This window comes from Eumetopias jubatus, unplaced genomic scaffold (genome assembly GCF_037043125.1).
Source record: "Eumetopias jubatus isolate StellerSeaLion01/CBP00866 unplaced genomic scaffold, mEumJub1_p1.0 scaffold_15, whole genome shotgun sequence".
Classification (NCBI taxonomy): Eukaryota; Metazoa; Chordata; class Mammalia; order Carnivora; family Otariidae; genus Eumetopias; species Eumetopias jubatus.
Genome location: NW_028274821.1, coordinates 89,716,303 through 89,730,325, shown reverse-complemented (window position 1 = coordinate 89,730,325; position 14,023 = coordinate 89,716,303). Strand labels below are relative to the sequence as shown.

The following is a 14,023-nucleotide window of genomic DNA, read 5'->3' as shown; positions in this document are numbered from 1 at the left end:
GCATGAGGAGAAGCAGGCCCTGGCCCCCCCCAGTTCTCACCAAGGAGCGTGGTGCAATTTTTGGTGCACTGATGGCCAGGCAGAGGGGAGAGGGAAGCTCCCCCAGGGGAAGGCATGGTGAGACATGGGGGTGCAGGCAGCCCACATCGGTTCTGAAAGGGGTCGGCTTTCCCAAGCACGGGGAGAGACAGGGGAGGCCTGAGTGAGGCAGGTGGGTGGCGGGGGGTGGGGGGGTGGGGGTGGGCCAGGCGAGTGCATTCAGAGGGCAGAGCCGGCTTGAGAGCTGCTGAGAATCCCCTAAAGACCCAGGGACAGGCACACCTGCAAACATCTCTTCAGGCTCCACAGGAGAGCATTTAAATGTACTGGATCCGTGTCTGGGGGCTAAAAGCTTTTTTGTTTTCCTAACTCAGAACATCTGAGTTATGGCATTTGCCTCTGGGAACCCCTCGGCAGGCAGAACTGCGCCAACGTAGCAGCCGAAGCCCAGAAATCAGAGTTAAGGGTCAGGACAGGCTTAAGGAAAGACTTGGGCACTAGCCCGGGCTCTGCATCCTCTCTGTGGGTGGACTTGAAGCCAGTCTCCCAGGAAGTCCATCGGGATTTGGGCCGGGAGGATGGTAATACCCGGGGCCCGGGCTTCCGGGACCATTACAGGGGAGATGATGAGGAAAGCCAGCAGCCCCCTCCCGGCCCCCCAACCCTCCCGCTCAGACACCTGGATCAGGGGCTGTGGAAGGCAGGCCGCTCTCGGCTGAGAAGTGTTTGCGAGGCCGATAAACGTTAATATCCATTTGGGCTTCCGTCAAAAGCAATCTTTGCCCAGATACCTCTGGGCATCTGTCAGGATCACCTCCCTGCCACACGGAATCTCTCGGAAACTCAATTGTTGTTTGGGAAGGAGCCCGCTGCCGCCTCTCTGAACCCTGGTACCATCCATCCTTGTTAGGCTCTATGTCTGAGCTGCCAGACCTCGAGTGCTGACACCGGGTGGCCCTCCCTGGTGGACAGGGCATCTGGGGCTGGACGCTGCAGCCAGAGCCTGCTTCCTGGCGAGACCAGACTGGGCAAGGAGGGGGTTCGGCAGCCCTGGCCACTTCACGGCTTATATACCAGGGCCTGGCATGCCTCCAACCCCTGGATTGTGGCTGAGCAGCCTCAGAGAAGGAAGAGATGTGTCCAAGGCCACCTAGCAAATGAGCAGCCCGCCTGGGGGCAGCGCCCAGACCTCCCAAGGCCCAGCCTCACGCGTGTGTGTGGAGCCGGGCATCACACGGTGGCCCTTAATCATCCAACCGCTGAGCACCAACCACAGGCCAGAGGATCCAACAGCAAGCTCCTGGCCTGGTGGGGAGCTGGCAGATGAGCTGAGTTGTGTGAGGGCTATAGGGCTGGGGGGGATGGGGGAGCCCAGAGGAGAGCCCCTAACCTAGCCTGGGGCAGCCCAGGGAAGCCTCTGGACAGGGAGGTCCAAGCGCTGGGGGAAGAGGCGAGAACAGCATTCCAGGCAAAGGGAACAGACATGCAGAGGTCTGCAGGGACATGGCGGCGCCTGGTCTGGGTCCGCGTGGGCTCTGCTCTGCTGGTGTATGGAGCTTGAGGGGCCAGGGACGAGAGGAGGGAGGTGGACAGAGGCTGGGTCAGGTGCGGTTGTGCGGGCACGTCAGGAGACAGGCTTTGTCCTGAGGGCTGATTGGGCTCCTACCGCCCTCAGGATTCCCCCAGGTGGGGAGTGACTCAGAGACTTGGGCCAAGGGCATGGCGGCTGGTGGGGGAGTAGTTCGGGGAGTGTGAATTCTATGGGCCCTGAATTGTGGCTGCGGACAGTAGGAACCCTGCTGGGTGGGAAGAGGCCACATGTGGCTCCTTGGGGTGGGGAGGCCACAGGGGCGGGTGGGCACACGCCTCAAGGTGGCCTTTGGCCTTTTGGCTGATGTGGCCACTGGCCTTGGCTAAACCCAAGCCTTCTCTCCACACTCACCAAAGCCCACAGCGACCCGGGCCACACAGGGTCATGCCGATTGTCAAGGCCACTCCTGAACTTGACAGGGGCACTCACCCCATCCCTGCCCCAGGAAAGGAGGAGGGAAGGCAGGAAGGAAGGACCGTGTCCTGCTGACCTGCGACTCTGGGGAGGGGCCTCCTTTGGGAGGCCTCTCTGACCACCGGGGCCCACCCATCTTGCTCCTTCTTTGTACCAAAGGTGGAACCAAGCGGTTACCTGTCCACCTGCTGTCCCTTGTCACACTGGGCGATGACACTTCACCTCACTGAGCCTCACTTTTTCACCTGCTCAGTGAGGCTAATAAAGCACCGTCCACGTGGGGAGAGAGTCAGAACCCTTCGCAGGCTCTTCCCTGGTGAGCAGGGAGCAAGGGGTCCACGCTGAGCCTTGGGGAATCCCTGTGAGCAGAGGAACCTGGCTCCCTCCTGCAGGGTCTTACAGTCAAGCAGTGTGTTTAAAGGGAAGACTCACCAAAACAGAGGCCAGATTTCCTCATTGGGAAGGTGATACGTGGGACCGGGCTGGCCGTTTCCGGCTCACCTCCCCGCCGGCCGTGTGAGACTGGGGAGGTCACATCCCCTCTTGGGGTGCTCCCCTTCCTCGTCCGGCCACCAGTGTGGCCCTTGTATCTCGTGTGGCCGCCTTGCAGGGGCCTGGTGCGGGTTTTGGGTGGTCAGAAGGAGGGTCCAGCTCAGCATCAACAGGTGTTCCCCCCCCCCCCACTTCCCTGCCTCTCTGCCCTGCGGCACAGCCTTGTCCCCATCGGCATCTGCCCATGGTGTTGCTGCCACCAGGCCTGATTGCCAATCCCTTCCCTCGCCTTTGCATAATTACCACCTGGGTCACCGAAATCAGGTCCAGTTCAGCATCTCCTGCCGCAGGAACCCGCAAGAGGATCGATTCTGCTCTACGCCCCCACTGGGATTCACGGCGCAGCCGCCTGCTCCCAGCACCACGAGCTGAGGGGCCCAAACCCCGTTCTGCACGGTGGCCACGCTCTGCCAGGCGTTTTACTGTCGTGCGAGGTCAGCGGCTCAGATATGCCGCTAATTGGCTTCGCTGTGAAAGAAACCGTCCCCTCCCCACCTGAGCTCCCCAGGAAGGGAGGAAAATCCTTCCCTCACTTGCAAAACATCAAAGGAGCCACCACCAAGCGGAGCCCAGCCTGGCAGCGGGATCCGGCTCAGGGAGAGATGAAAAGCCAGGGAGGCTGGACCGCAGGGTTGTGGGAGACTCCTCCGTCCGTGGGCTGAGGCTTCAGCCGGTCCTTGTTGCAGACAGATGCGGTGGTGGCAGGGGGACCTGCCGTGACATCAGTGGGCCACGGTGTCCCTGAGCCGTAGCCCGGCTCAGCACCGGCTCCCCACTGCCCTGGGGAGTCCTTAGGGCTGCACACCCTAATACATGAGCAAGGTGACCGGCCCCGCATCCCCTCGAGTGATCCGCTCGGAGAAAGCTTGCCTCCATCCAGAGCAGTTTGGATTTTGTAAACTTTTAACGTAAAACAGGGTAGTACACGCAGAGGCTCAGCCCGGGAGCTCAGCATTTGATAAATGGCAGCTCTGAGCAGTGTTTGCCAGGAGCTGGCCGGCACCGACTGCCAAGCCTGGGAAGCGTGGCGGGGCGCCAAGCCCGGGGGTACCATTTCCAGTCAAAAACAAGGAGGAGGCCCGCTTCCTTCTGGGCTTGGCAGCCAGTTCTGAAGGAGAGGGAGGGGACGTTGGTTAGACCTACTATGTGCGCCCCGTTTACGCTTTTACTTCATTGCGCATTTTCCCTGCAACCCTGCAGGGGTGACAAAGGGACTGCTGCTGGCGCCTCTTTACAGAGAGTGAAACTGAGGCTTGGAAAGGGTCCGTGACTCATCCGGGGTCACAAGTTCTTTGTTCCTTAGAAACAAAAATCTGCCTGGGCCACAGCGCCCCCCCGCCCCCCTCCCGGAATCGCCTGCTCAGGAGGTCTGGGAGGCTGGTGGGCCCTGGAGCTGCACAACCAAGATCCTGCCTGCAAATGATTTCTACAGCAGCTTCATCAGAGTCTAGGGAAAGTCCCAGATGCTGCCTCCTGGGGACCTTCTAAAGTGGCAGAGACATTCCCTCTCCATCTTATAGGGTTTGGACCCACCCAGCCCCCATCTCTTGGCTTCTCTGACCACCTGCCAAGACCCTGCTCAATATGCAGTTCAGCAGAGCGTCTCCTACTCCAGGCAGCCCTCCTGGAGCCCTCCCTAGCAGATGGCTAAACCTCCTCTGAGCTCCCAGCAAATGTACCCACAAGTGTCACCATTACGGACTAATGTGTATCAACCAGTGCCTGTACCTGTTACCAAACCTTTGTGGGTAGGAGCTGCTATGACCTCCATTTTACAGATGAGGAAACAGGTGTAGGGATGGAAGGAGCTTGCCAAGTTAGGAGCTGCCCAGCCCTGTGACTGCACACAAGCGCCTGGAGCAGCAAGCTTTTCATTTCGCAGAAGAGAGAAGGCCAGACTTAGGTGGACACCCAGCCTATCGGCTGGACCCCCAGTGGAACTTGGTCTCCCGGATGCCAGCCAAGGGCACTTCCTGGGGCTGGCCCAGCTCGGCCGTGCTGAGGGCCGGGTAGCCTCGTGGGCCTAGGGGAGCAATGTATGCCCCCTCAGCCTTGGGGTGCCCCCACTCTGCAGAGGTCACCCCACCTGGCCACCTTAGCCTGCTCATCTGCCAAATGGGAACACAAGGCCCTCTGTGCTGGGGAGACCACAAAGCCAGGCTCAGGCGCCCAGGACAAGACTCTGGCTCTTAGCACCACGGCAGACAAGGAGCCAGTTGGACAGGGCCCCTCCGAGGAAGGGGTCCCGGCAGAGATGGGACCTTGTAGAGCACCAGACAGGCCCCTGGAGCCCAGCTGACAAACACAGGACCATCGGCTGCTCTGCTGCCCACCCCCACCCCCCGCTTGCCACCGCCCCAAATGCAGCCGCTCCTTCCTTTGGAACCGCCCGGCACCATCTGCAGGACCATGTGGGCCCATCCCTCCCTTGGCAGAGCCCCCAAGCAGTACTTGGAAGACACGCTGGGTGGCCGGCACTGGCTTTTGAGAATCTGCATCCAGAAAACATGCTCTGTCTGTCTTCCTACGTGCCACCTGCTCGAGAGGGCGGCCGGCGCCTCGCCTTCTGCCTCGGTCACTTTGCCGCTGGAGCCCAAGGGAGCCGCCCCAGGAGTCGGACCAATGAAGATTTAGCCTCAAAAGGAATCCTTTTGTTTTCCTACCATTTTCTGCCCTTTTTTTTTTTTGGCCTAAGTGGGGATTCATGTTCTGTTGGGACAGATGGCTGGGAAGTGGGTACATCCATCCTTTCCTCGCTCCCTCTTTGCGTCTTCCCGTCTGGCTGATCCTTGCTCTGTAATTGAAGGCCTTCTGCTTGGTGACATCCAGCCAGCCAGCGTCCCTGAAGTCCAGCTGCAGCTCAGCTTGGGCCTCTGAGTCAGAGAAAGCAAACTCCTGGGAACGTTGGAGAACCGGCAGCCGATCTGTGGCCTCGAGGGCTCTTGGAACTTGCTGGCCACTTCGAGCAGTGATTGGCTTGAGGGCGAGGCCGGGGTACCGAGTTTGAGATCCTGGCCGGGGCCGGGCTCACTCCATCACTCAGCCCAGGAATCAGGACAGCCCGTGGCAAAGGCTGGCAACGTCCAGAGTAGTGTGTCTCGAAGGGCAAGGATCGTGGCAGGAAGTTTTGGTTTCCGATATGAACACCCGTGAGTGTGTGTATCATGATGCCACACGCCTTTCCCGGGGTCATGGTCAGCGAGTCTAAATGCCACTTCTGCAAAGCGTTGTCACGCATGTGTCCGGGCCGTTCACAGGGTGGATAACGGTTCATGAGCCCCAGGTGAGCGCGCTCACGTGGGCACCCAGTTGCGGTGGCTTCTGAGCTGGTACAGACTCAAACTCTGTCATCGGGAATGTCTGCCACAGTCGGGTGCTTGCAGCGTACTTTGCCCGGGTGGACAGAGAGGCAGGGAGGCCCCAGCGGGCCCCGGGCATGCGCTCTCACCCACTGATCGTGCACCCGGGCCGAGCCCCAGCCAGGCCCCTGCCTGTGGGTGGCAGTGGGAGAGAGGGACTGAGAACGGGGTTTGGAGGTCAGCTGTTGGCATAAAAGTCCTGGCAGGAGGACAGGGAGGCGTGTCCCGGGTCTGGTCAGTGGCAAATGAGAGTGACGTGGAGGGTAGGACATTGGCTGCAGGTGTCCAGCCTGGCCTTCGGCTGAGGGGGTGAGGGGTGGGTCAGACCGTCCACTCTGTGCTCACCGTCCCCTGACTTCTGGCCAGTGTCAGAGCTTCTGTCTACTGTAAGGACGAAGGGGGTGGAGAACTGGGTTGGGCTAAGGATTTGGTGAATAAGAACGTGCTCAGTGAGAGGGACCCAGCCCCAGCATCTGCCGTGGCCAGCTGTCAACACCAGCCCACCTTGGGCACTCTGCCTGTCCGTCTCCGTTTCCAGGGCTTATGCCCTGCCTGTGCCCGGAAGCCCAGCAGACCCCCAGTCCTCCTCATAACAGTAGTGACAGGCAAAATAACAAAGGTGGTGTGAATAGGACCAGCGCTGTGCCATGTACCCCTCCCTGGGGTCCTGGGAGGCAGGTCTGGCTTATCAGTGGGTGAGGACAAACGAGGCCCAGAGGGGAGGGCTGATGTCCCCAGGCCACACGGCCACACTGTGGTCAGGACCCTGCCCTTCCTCCAGACCCACTCCGAATTCCCTTCCAGAAGCCGGCCGTGCTGGGCATACCCACTGTCCCCATGTCTTAGATCAGTCCTGCTTCCCATCTGGGTGGGGGTCCCCTGTGTCCCTCTGCCCTAAGGGAGATGCTCCGTGGAACATCTGAATGGATGAAGGAGGCATGGGGTGTGACCCCTACGTACAGACGAGGAAGCTGAGGCTCAGACGAGGAAGCTGAGGCTCAGAGAGGTGGAGCAATGGCCAGCCTGTAAGTGGCAGGGCCCAGGTCCTAACCATCGCCCCCCCACCGAGCCCCCGACTCTCTCCCTCTCCGGCAGAAACAGGCTCCCGCTGCTCGCTGCCTTCTCGGGACTTCTCCCGGGAGCGTCTGAGCTTCTGCCGGGATTAAGCCTTTCAAAGGGCACGTGCTCAGGGTCCCAATCCGGCTGTCAATACCGCGGCCCAGCGCCTTTCAGATCTCTCCGAGCCTGATCGAAGTCCCTTCCCCAGCCAGTCCCTTCTGAGCACTTGCACCTGTCAGGGCCCAGCCAGGTCTGCAATGGTGGGGCACGAAGAAAGAGGTGTCATCCCCTGCCACTCCCTCACGTCAGAGCTACCCGGAGGCTGTGACTGGCAGGTTCCCGCGGACGCACGCGGAGCAGGCGGTCAAGCTCACGGCCGATGAAGCGCCCGGGCGGTCCCGGGAGGCTGGAATCAGGCTGCTTAGTAATGAAACCGGCGGCTCCCGGCGCCGCGGCCAAACTCCACCGCCTCGTCCGTGGGCACAGATGGAGGCGGGCGGGGGGCGCGAGTGCTGCCTCCGCAAATGAGCAAGCAAAAGGCTTCTTACACAGAAAGAGTTGGAAGGGGAGTGGCCAGGAACAGGATTGTCAGCGGATCCTGTGAACACTCAAGGCAGCTCTGGCCTGGACCAGCGTGGTACTTATTTCAAAGCAATTTAACCGATGGGATTCCTGACTCCCAACTCAAGACTGTTATTAAAATGAGTTACAGAGGCAGCTCGGCTGCTCCTTGGTACCCGAGGCACACCCCTGCGGGCTGTTGCCTCCTGCCCCCCGCCCCCCCCCGGAGAAGTGGCCGGGGCTCTGGTTCCCCAAGCCCCCACTGATCCCCCCGCCACCGGGGCCGCTTCTGCTGGGGAGAGTGCACGTGACTCCGGCAGAATCCTTTTGAGAGACGGAGCTCCCGAGGCTGTGTCCTCGGTTCTTCAAGACTCGAGAATGGGTTTTTGCTCAGTTTTGTTTTGATCTGTGAAAAGAAATTAGGGCCCTTGCCCACCCCTCTTATTTGATCTGTGGGGAAACTGAGGCCCAACCGGGATGGGACCAGTCCAGGGTCCCACAGCAGGGCGGCAGAGGTGGGCCTGGAAGCACGTTTTCTCCAGCCTCGTCCACCGTGATTTCTTCCCCGGGGCACGTTTTCGGGGCTGGGGGCATTCAGTCCGTGGGGGCATTCAAGGCCCCCATGAAGCCCTTGAGTCCTTGCTCTGCTCCAGCCCCCTGATGTCCCCGAGCGGGCGGCTGAAGGGAGTGAGTGGGGCAGGGGACGCACGGCGGGGCTGGGGGTCCTGGGGCGGTTGGCGCCAGCCCTCCCTCCTTTGCAGGTGTTTCAGCGCCGGGAGGACGGCTCCGTGAACTTCTTCCGAGGCTGGGAGGCGTACCGGGACGGCTTCGGCAAGCTCACGGGGGAGCACTGGCTAGGTGAGAGCCATGACGCCTGCCTGGTGCAGGCTTCTCTGTCTCCGTGGCCGCAGCCCGAGGGAACGCGCCCTCCCCACCTGGGGGGTCAGGGCCTCCCGGGCTGCAGGGACAGGTGATCGGTGTGTTCAGCGGGAATGAGGTCAAGGGCTGGAAGCCGAAAGAGGTGCGGACAGTGTGAGTGGGTCCCTCAGAGGTGTGTGCTTTTCCACGTTGGGACGCCCTGGGACCACCTGGTCGCCATCCTGGATCCAGTGAGTAGGGGGCGGGGACAGGGCTCAGTTTCAGGTACAGGGAGGGTCAGAGCAGCCCCCAAACTGCCCTGCCCTCGGGGGTCAGCAGATGCCTGGGGTGGGCTTGGGGCGCCAAGGGCATAACTCCCAAAGGAGAGGCCGTGGTTCCTGAGGTCCCTGAGGTCTCATGGCTGGCACACACGCTCAGAAAGCTAGTATTCACGTTGCCCTTATTTACTTATATTTATCTTCAGGTCCCCTCGGTGTTTTAAAATTTGAATATCTTACATAATTTCATTCTGAAGCATAACGTCCATAAAAATCACAGGTCTGAAGTCCCAGATATATTTGGGAGGTAGTTGGGACTTGAGGTGAGGTTTGGGGTTTTTTTTTTTTATATGTCTATAGGAGTCATCGTTTTAAAATGCATGATTCATGGGGTTTTAGTATATTCACAGAGTTGTGTAACCCTCGCCCCTACCTAATTCCAGGACATCTTCTCCACCCCCAAAAAGAAGCCCTGTGCCCCCACTAGCAGTCACCCCCATTTATATTTTTAACACATATTAAAATTGGGGCACCTGGCTGGCTCAGTCGGAGGAGCGTGGGACTCTTGGTCTCGGGGTCGTGAGTTCGAGCCCCACGTTGGATGTAGAGATGACTTAAAGAAATACACTTAAATAAAATAAAATAAAACAAAACACATGGCATTAGATTGACATGCCATGTTAATGGCATCACGCACCCCACAGCACATGGGCCCCACTTTGGCTTGCCCGGGCCTGGGTATGTGGGAACGGCTCATATACCCAGGGAGAGGAGGTGAGAACAAACGTGGCTGGTGGAGGGCTCGGCTCCAGGGAGGGGTCAGTATGGTCCCAGGCCTGCCTGTAGGAGTTTCAGGGGAACTTCTGGGGGAAAGATGGGGTCAGTCCCGGAGGTGGGACCGGGTCTGTGCCCGCTCGCCCCCTGTGCAGAGGCACCTGGGTGGTGATCAACGGTGTCATTGCCTAATGTCTGTCTCCCTGACCGTGGGACCCATGAGGGCAGGACCCTCTCTGTCCTGGCCTCCACTGTGTCCTGTCACTGGGCACGTACTGGCTGCAGAGCTTTATTACCCCAAGTCTCTCTTACTGTGCACCTCCTATGTGCCCAGCCCGTTTTATAGACCTCGGCCCTGACACCTCAAACCCACCCTAAGAGGGTGGGTGGCCCTGCCATTGTCCTCCCCTTTTATGGGTGAGGAAACTGAGGCCCAGAATGAGTGGGGTGTGTGTGTGTGTGTGTGTGTGTGTGTGTGTGTGTGTGTGTGTTGGGTTGGAGGAAGCCCGGGCAGGATTCACAAGCTTTAAACTACACCCTGAACTGAGTGAATGAGAGCAGGGCCAGGGGAGGGGCTGGGGGAGAGGAGCTTCTAGGTGGGAAGACCCTTCCCCCGCCCCCCACCTGGGTGGGTGTGTCAAGATAGGGAGAGGGTGGCCAGGTGGGGGCCCTATTTCCGCATCACCACCCACCACCCCCTTGGAGCGGCGTTGGTGACTCCGCCACTCACCGCATCTTAATTGAAATCTAAGAGCAGCCACGGAAGGTGCGGGAGGAAGCATTTAAGCGGGGCCTTGATTAGCTCCCGGCAGACAGGAAGCCCTGAGGAGAATGTCAACTTAGCCCTCCACTCCCCTGGCCGTTCCCTGCCTCTGCTTTTCCACACTCCCCCGTCACCTTCTCATCCAGCGTTTTGTCTTTTCCTATTGAGTTATGGGAGCTCTTTATATATTAAGGTTATTGATTCTTTGTCAGATGCACATGTTATGTGTCATTTATCTTTCAGCCTCTTTTTTTTTTGTAAAATTATTGCTTATTTCCTAGACATTTAAAACTTTTATGTAGCCAATTCTTGCCAGTCTTTTCCTTTATATTCTCTGGGTTTTAGGCCCTGCTTTTCCCTCCCAGGTTTACAAAGATGTCTCCTTTTTTTTTTTTTTAATGTTTTTGAGTGTTTGTATTAGGTTCAGCTCTTTAATCCATCTGGGATTGATGGTATGAGGTCTGGGGGTTTAAGTGTTTTCCTCTCCATTTTAACCCACCAGCTCCCTCTTCCTCCAACTCTGATGGTGATGGGGTCCGATCTCAGCTCACCATCCAGGGGCCCAGCGAAGTGGGGGGTTGGAGAGACACAGGAAGTGAAGAGAGAGGGAGAGTGAGGGAGGGAGGTGGCCTTCATGGGAAGAAGGGTGAAGATGGCGGAGGACACCCCGTGCCCCCACCCTGCCCCCCGCTCCAGGGCACCCTGCCAGGGGCCCCTCGTGGGCACGGGGATGGCGCATCAGGAGCGGAGCACGGCTTCGCCCAGAGGAATGGCGTGCTTATGGTGGGCCCCTGGGCACCAGCAACCACTCAGTGGGGGAAGGGAATCTGGAATCTTCCAGCATCCCTGCTGGGCTGGTGTCCCTCTTGCCTTATCCCTGGATTGGATTATTTGTCCTGGACAAGAACTGAGTAAGAGCAAGGGGTCCGGGCAGTTCTGCCTGGGTTCAAATCCCAGCTCTGCCCTTCCTCAGCCATGTGACCTGGGCCCATCCCTTAACCCCCCTGTGCCTCAGCCTCACCCATCAAGCAGCGATAATAGAGCCCCTGCCTCGTTGATCACGACAGCAGCTGCAAACACGTGGATAATGTGTGCAGTGGGCCAGGCCCTGTTCTAAGAGCTGTACAGGGATTCTTTAATTAAATTGGACTCATTCAAATTCCACTGGATTCATTAAGCCACGCGAAGTGCTCGGAACAGTGCCTGGCATTTGCGAGTGCCGTCCGGCTGGTGGGCAGTGGTCATCGTTGTCCACCGCCTGCCCTTTACGGCGTGTGAAGCCCTCGTGGCCCCTTACCTCCTCCCTGGGAGGCCCGCGGCGCAGCTGCACAAGCTGGGGTGCGAGCTGGGGCCCCCGGAGGGGGAGCCCAGGGAGGAACAGAGAAGGGCAGGGGGATGAGACCCTTCTGCTCTCAAGGCCTGGTCCCGGGCGGGTCTTGGGAGAGTAGGTCGGGGCTGGGGGAGCTGCGGGGAGAGGCTGGGCGGGGTCCGCACGGGCACTGCTGTTACTCGGCTCCTAGTGGCTTCTCCTTGGCGCTGCACCTGGACTGTGGGCCCGGGCTTCCCTCTGGCCTGGGTGGGGAAGGGGCCGCATGGTCTTCTCACCCCCTTAGCTTGTACTACACCCTGACCCTCCTGCAGGGGGTCTGGAGCTCAGGAGGGAGAGGCTGATGAAATGTCACTCGATAACTTGTAATTTTAATTAAACGCCCTCTTAATTAAGAGGTAATCAAACTGGCAGGGAAGCACCTTGAATGTGAGTGTGTGAGCGAGGGAGGGAGGGAGGGCGAGGGATGATGGGGCATGGGGGCCAGACCCCAGAGACAGCAGGAGACTCAGAGCCCACCTTCCGCTGCTCAGCCACTGTGCCTGCATTTATTGAGCTCCTACTGTGTACTGGGCCGCGCTCAGATGCTGGGATTTAGTTGTGAGGTTCCACACTGGGGGGGAGGCAGATAAGGAAATAGGCAGCGGGGACACAGAATGAGAAACACCGAGGCGGGGAGCCCTGGGGTGGGCAGAGGTCCTCAGCCAGGACAGGAGGCCAGGCAGCCTTCCTGAGGTGAGACCTGAACATGAACAGAACCTAACCTGGAGGAGTAGGGAAAAGTATCCCAGGCAGAGGGAACAGCATGTGCGAAGACTCAGAGGCCAGGTTCAGGGACGTGTGTACAAGTACCAGATCCCTTCCGGCTGGAGCCCAGAGTGGGAGCAAGGATGAGGGATGCTGTCACCCCCAACCCAGATTTTCCAGGTTCCTTCTGGCTCCTGCAGTCTTTCCACTAACCTTCTGCTCAAACATTTGGAAAGCATAACCTGGCTTAAAGCGAACAGAGAAAACCAAACACAAGAAACTGTCAGTCCTGTTTCCTGCCAAATGCAGGCTGGCAGGAGGAGGGATGTGGCCCAGGGCTGACCGACAAACCTTCCTGTCGCCAACCACGTGAGCTTGGCTCTCGGGTCTCCTCAGTTCCCTCTTGTGGGGGTCGCCTCGTAAGCGCCGCCCCCTCCCCCAGCTTCGGCCATTCTCTCCCCCACTCCAGGGCTCAGGAGGATCCACGCCCTGACCACGCAGGCCACCTATGAGCTCCACGTGGACCTGGAGGACTTTGACAACAGCACAGCCTATGCCCGCTATGGGAGCTTCGGCGTGGGCTTGTTCTCCGTGGACCCCGAGGAAGACGGGTACCCACTCACCGTGGCCGACTACTCGGGCACGGCAGGTAGGACCCTGGGCCGCCGCAGGGAAAAGGAAGGGCGAGGTGGGGGTGGCCACCCACCAGTCTCCCCACCTAGGAGGACAGAGGAACTCCAGGTCTGGTACTTCTGGCCTCCACCTTCAAATCCCACCTGGTCCTCATCCCAGCAGCATGGAAACAGCAGGACCCGAACTGTTCACCCATTCTGCAGATGAGCAAAGTGAGCCCCGAGCCAGGAATCAGGACAGCTGGGGTTTGGGTTCTGCTGGACCTCTAAAGTGTGGTGGCCGCAGCCCTCTGGGCTGGGTTTCTCTTCTTAGGTGGAGGCAGGACCAGGAAAGGGAGTGTATGAAAGAGGTGGGAGGAGGGACAGAGACCACCAGGACCCAGGGACAGCCCGGGGACCCCTGAGGTGGCCCCATGGGGGCATGCGAGCTGCACAGACACCGTGGGTGTGTCGGGGCAGATGTGCGAGCACCATGTGTGTATATGGGGGCCGCTGTATCCGTGTGTGCGCATGCGTGTCCGGGGGAGTCCCCATGGCACACAACTGTGTGTGCGCACACCTGTGCAGGGGACTCCCTCCTGAAGCACAGCGGGATGAGGTTCACCACCAAGGACCGCGACAGCGACCACTCGGAGAACAACTGCGCCGCCTTCTACCGCGGCGCCTGGTGGTACCGCAACTGCCACACGTCCAACCTCAACGGGCAGTACCTGCGCGGTGCGCACGCGTCCTACGCCGACGGCATCGAATGGTCCTCCTGGACGGGCTGGCAGTACTCGCTCAAGTTCTCGGAGATGAAGATCCGGCCGGTCCGTGAGGACCGCTAGATGGGTGCTCTGTCCGCCCACCACCCCCCGCCCCATCACCTCCCCCATCCCCGGCCCGACCCCACCCTGCATCTCCTCTGACCTGCTCTCGCATTGGGGTGGGCTGCACATCGTCTTTGTGCTGTCCCCAACCCCCAGTTTACCTCTGCTGATGTCGGGCAGGGCACACTGGACTACCCCCAAATTCTACCTGCCCAGACTTTGGCTCCTGGACTAAGTGTCTTGACTTCCCTTGGCCAGCA

The 14,023-nt window shown here is 59.6% G+C and overlaps 1 protein-coding gene across 1 annotated transcript in view; it reads left to right on the top strand.

The window, feature by feature from the left end:
- FIBCD1 (fibrinogen C domain containing 1) overlaps window positions 1–13,781 on the top strand; it is a 31,103-nt gene extending 17,322 nt beyond the window's left edge. The window contains exons 5-7 of the mRNA XM_028090553.1: window positions 8,337–8,433; window positions 12,792–12,971; window positions 13,522–13,781. Of these exons, the coding sequence (XP_027946354.1) occupies window positions 8,337–8,433; window positions 12,792–12,971; window positions 13,522–13,781 (537 nt within the window). The remainder of the gene's footprint in view (window positions 1–8,336; window positions 8,434–12,791; window positions 12,972–13,521) is intronic.
- The last annotated feature ends 242 nt before the right edge of the window (window positions 13,782–14,023 follow it).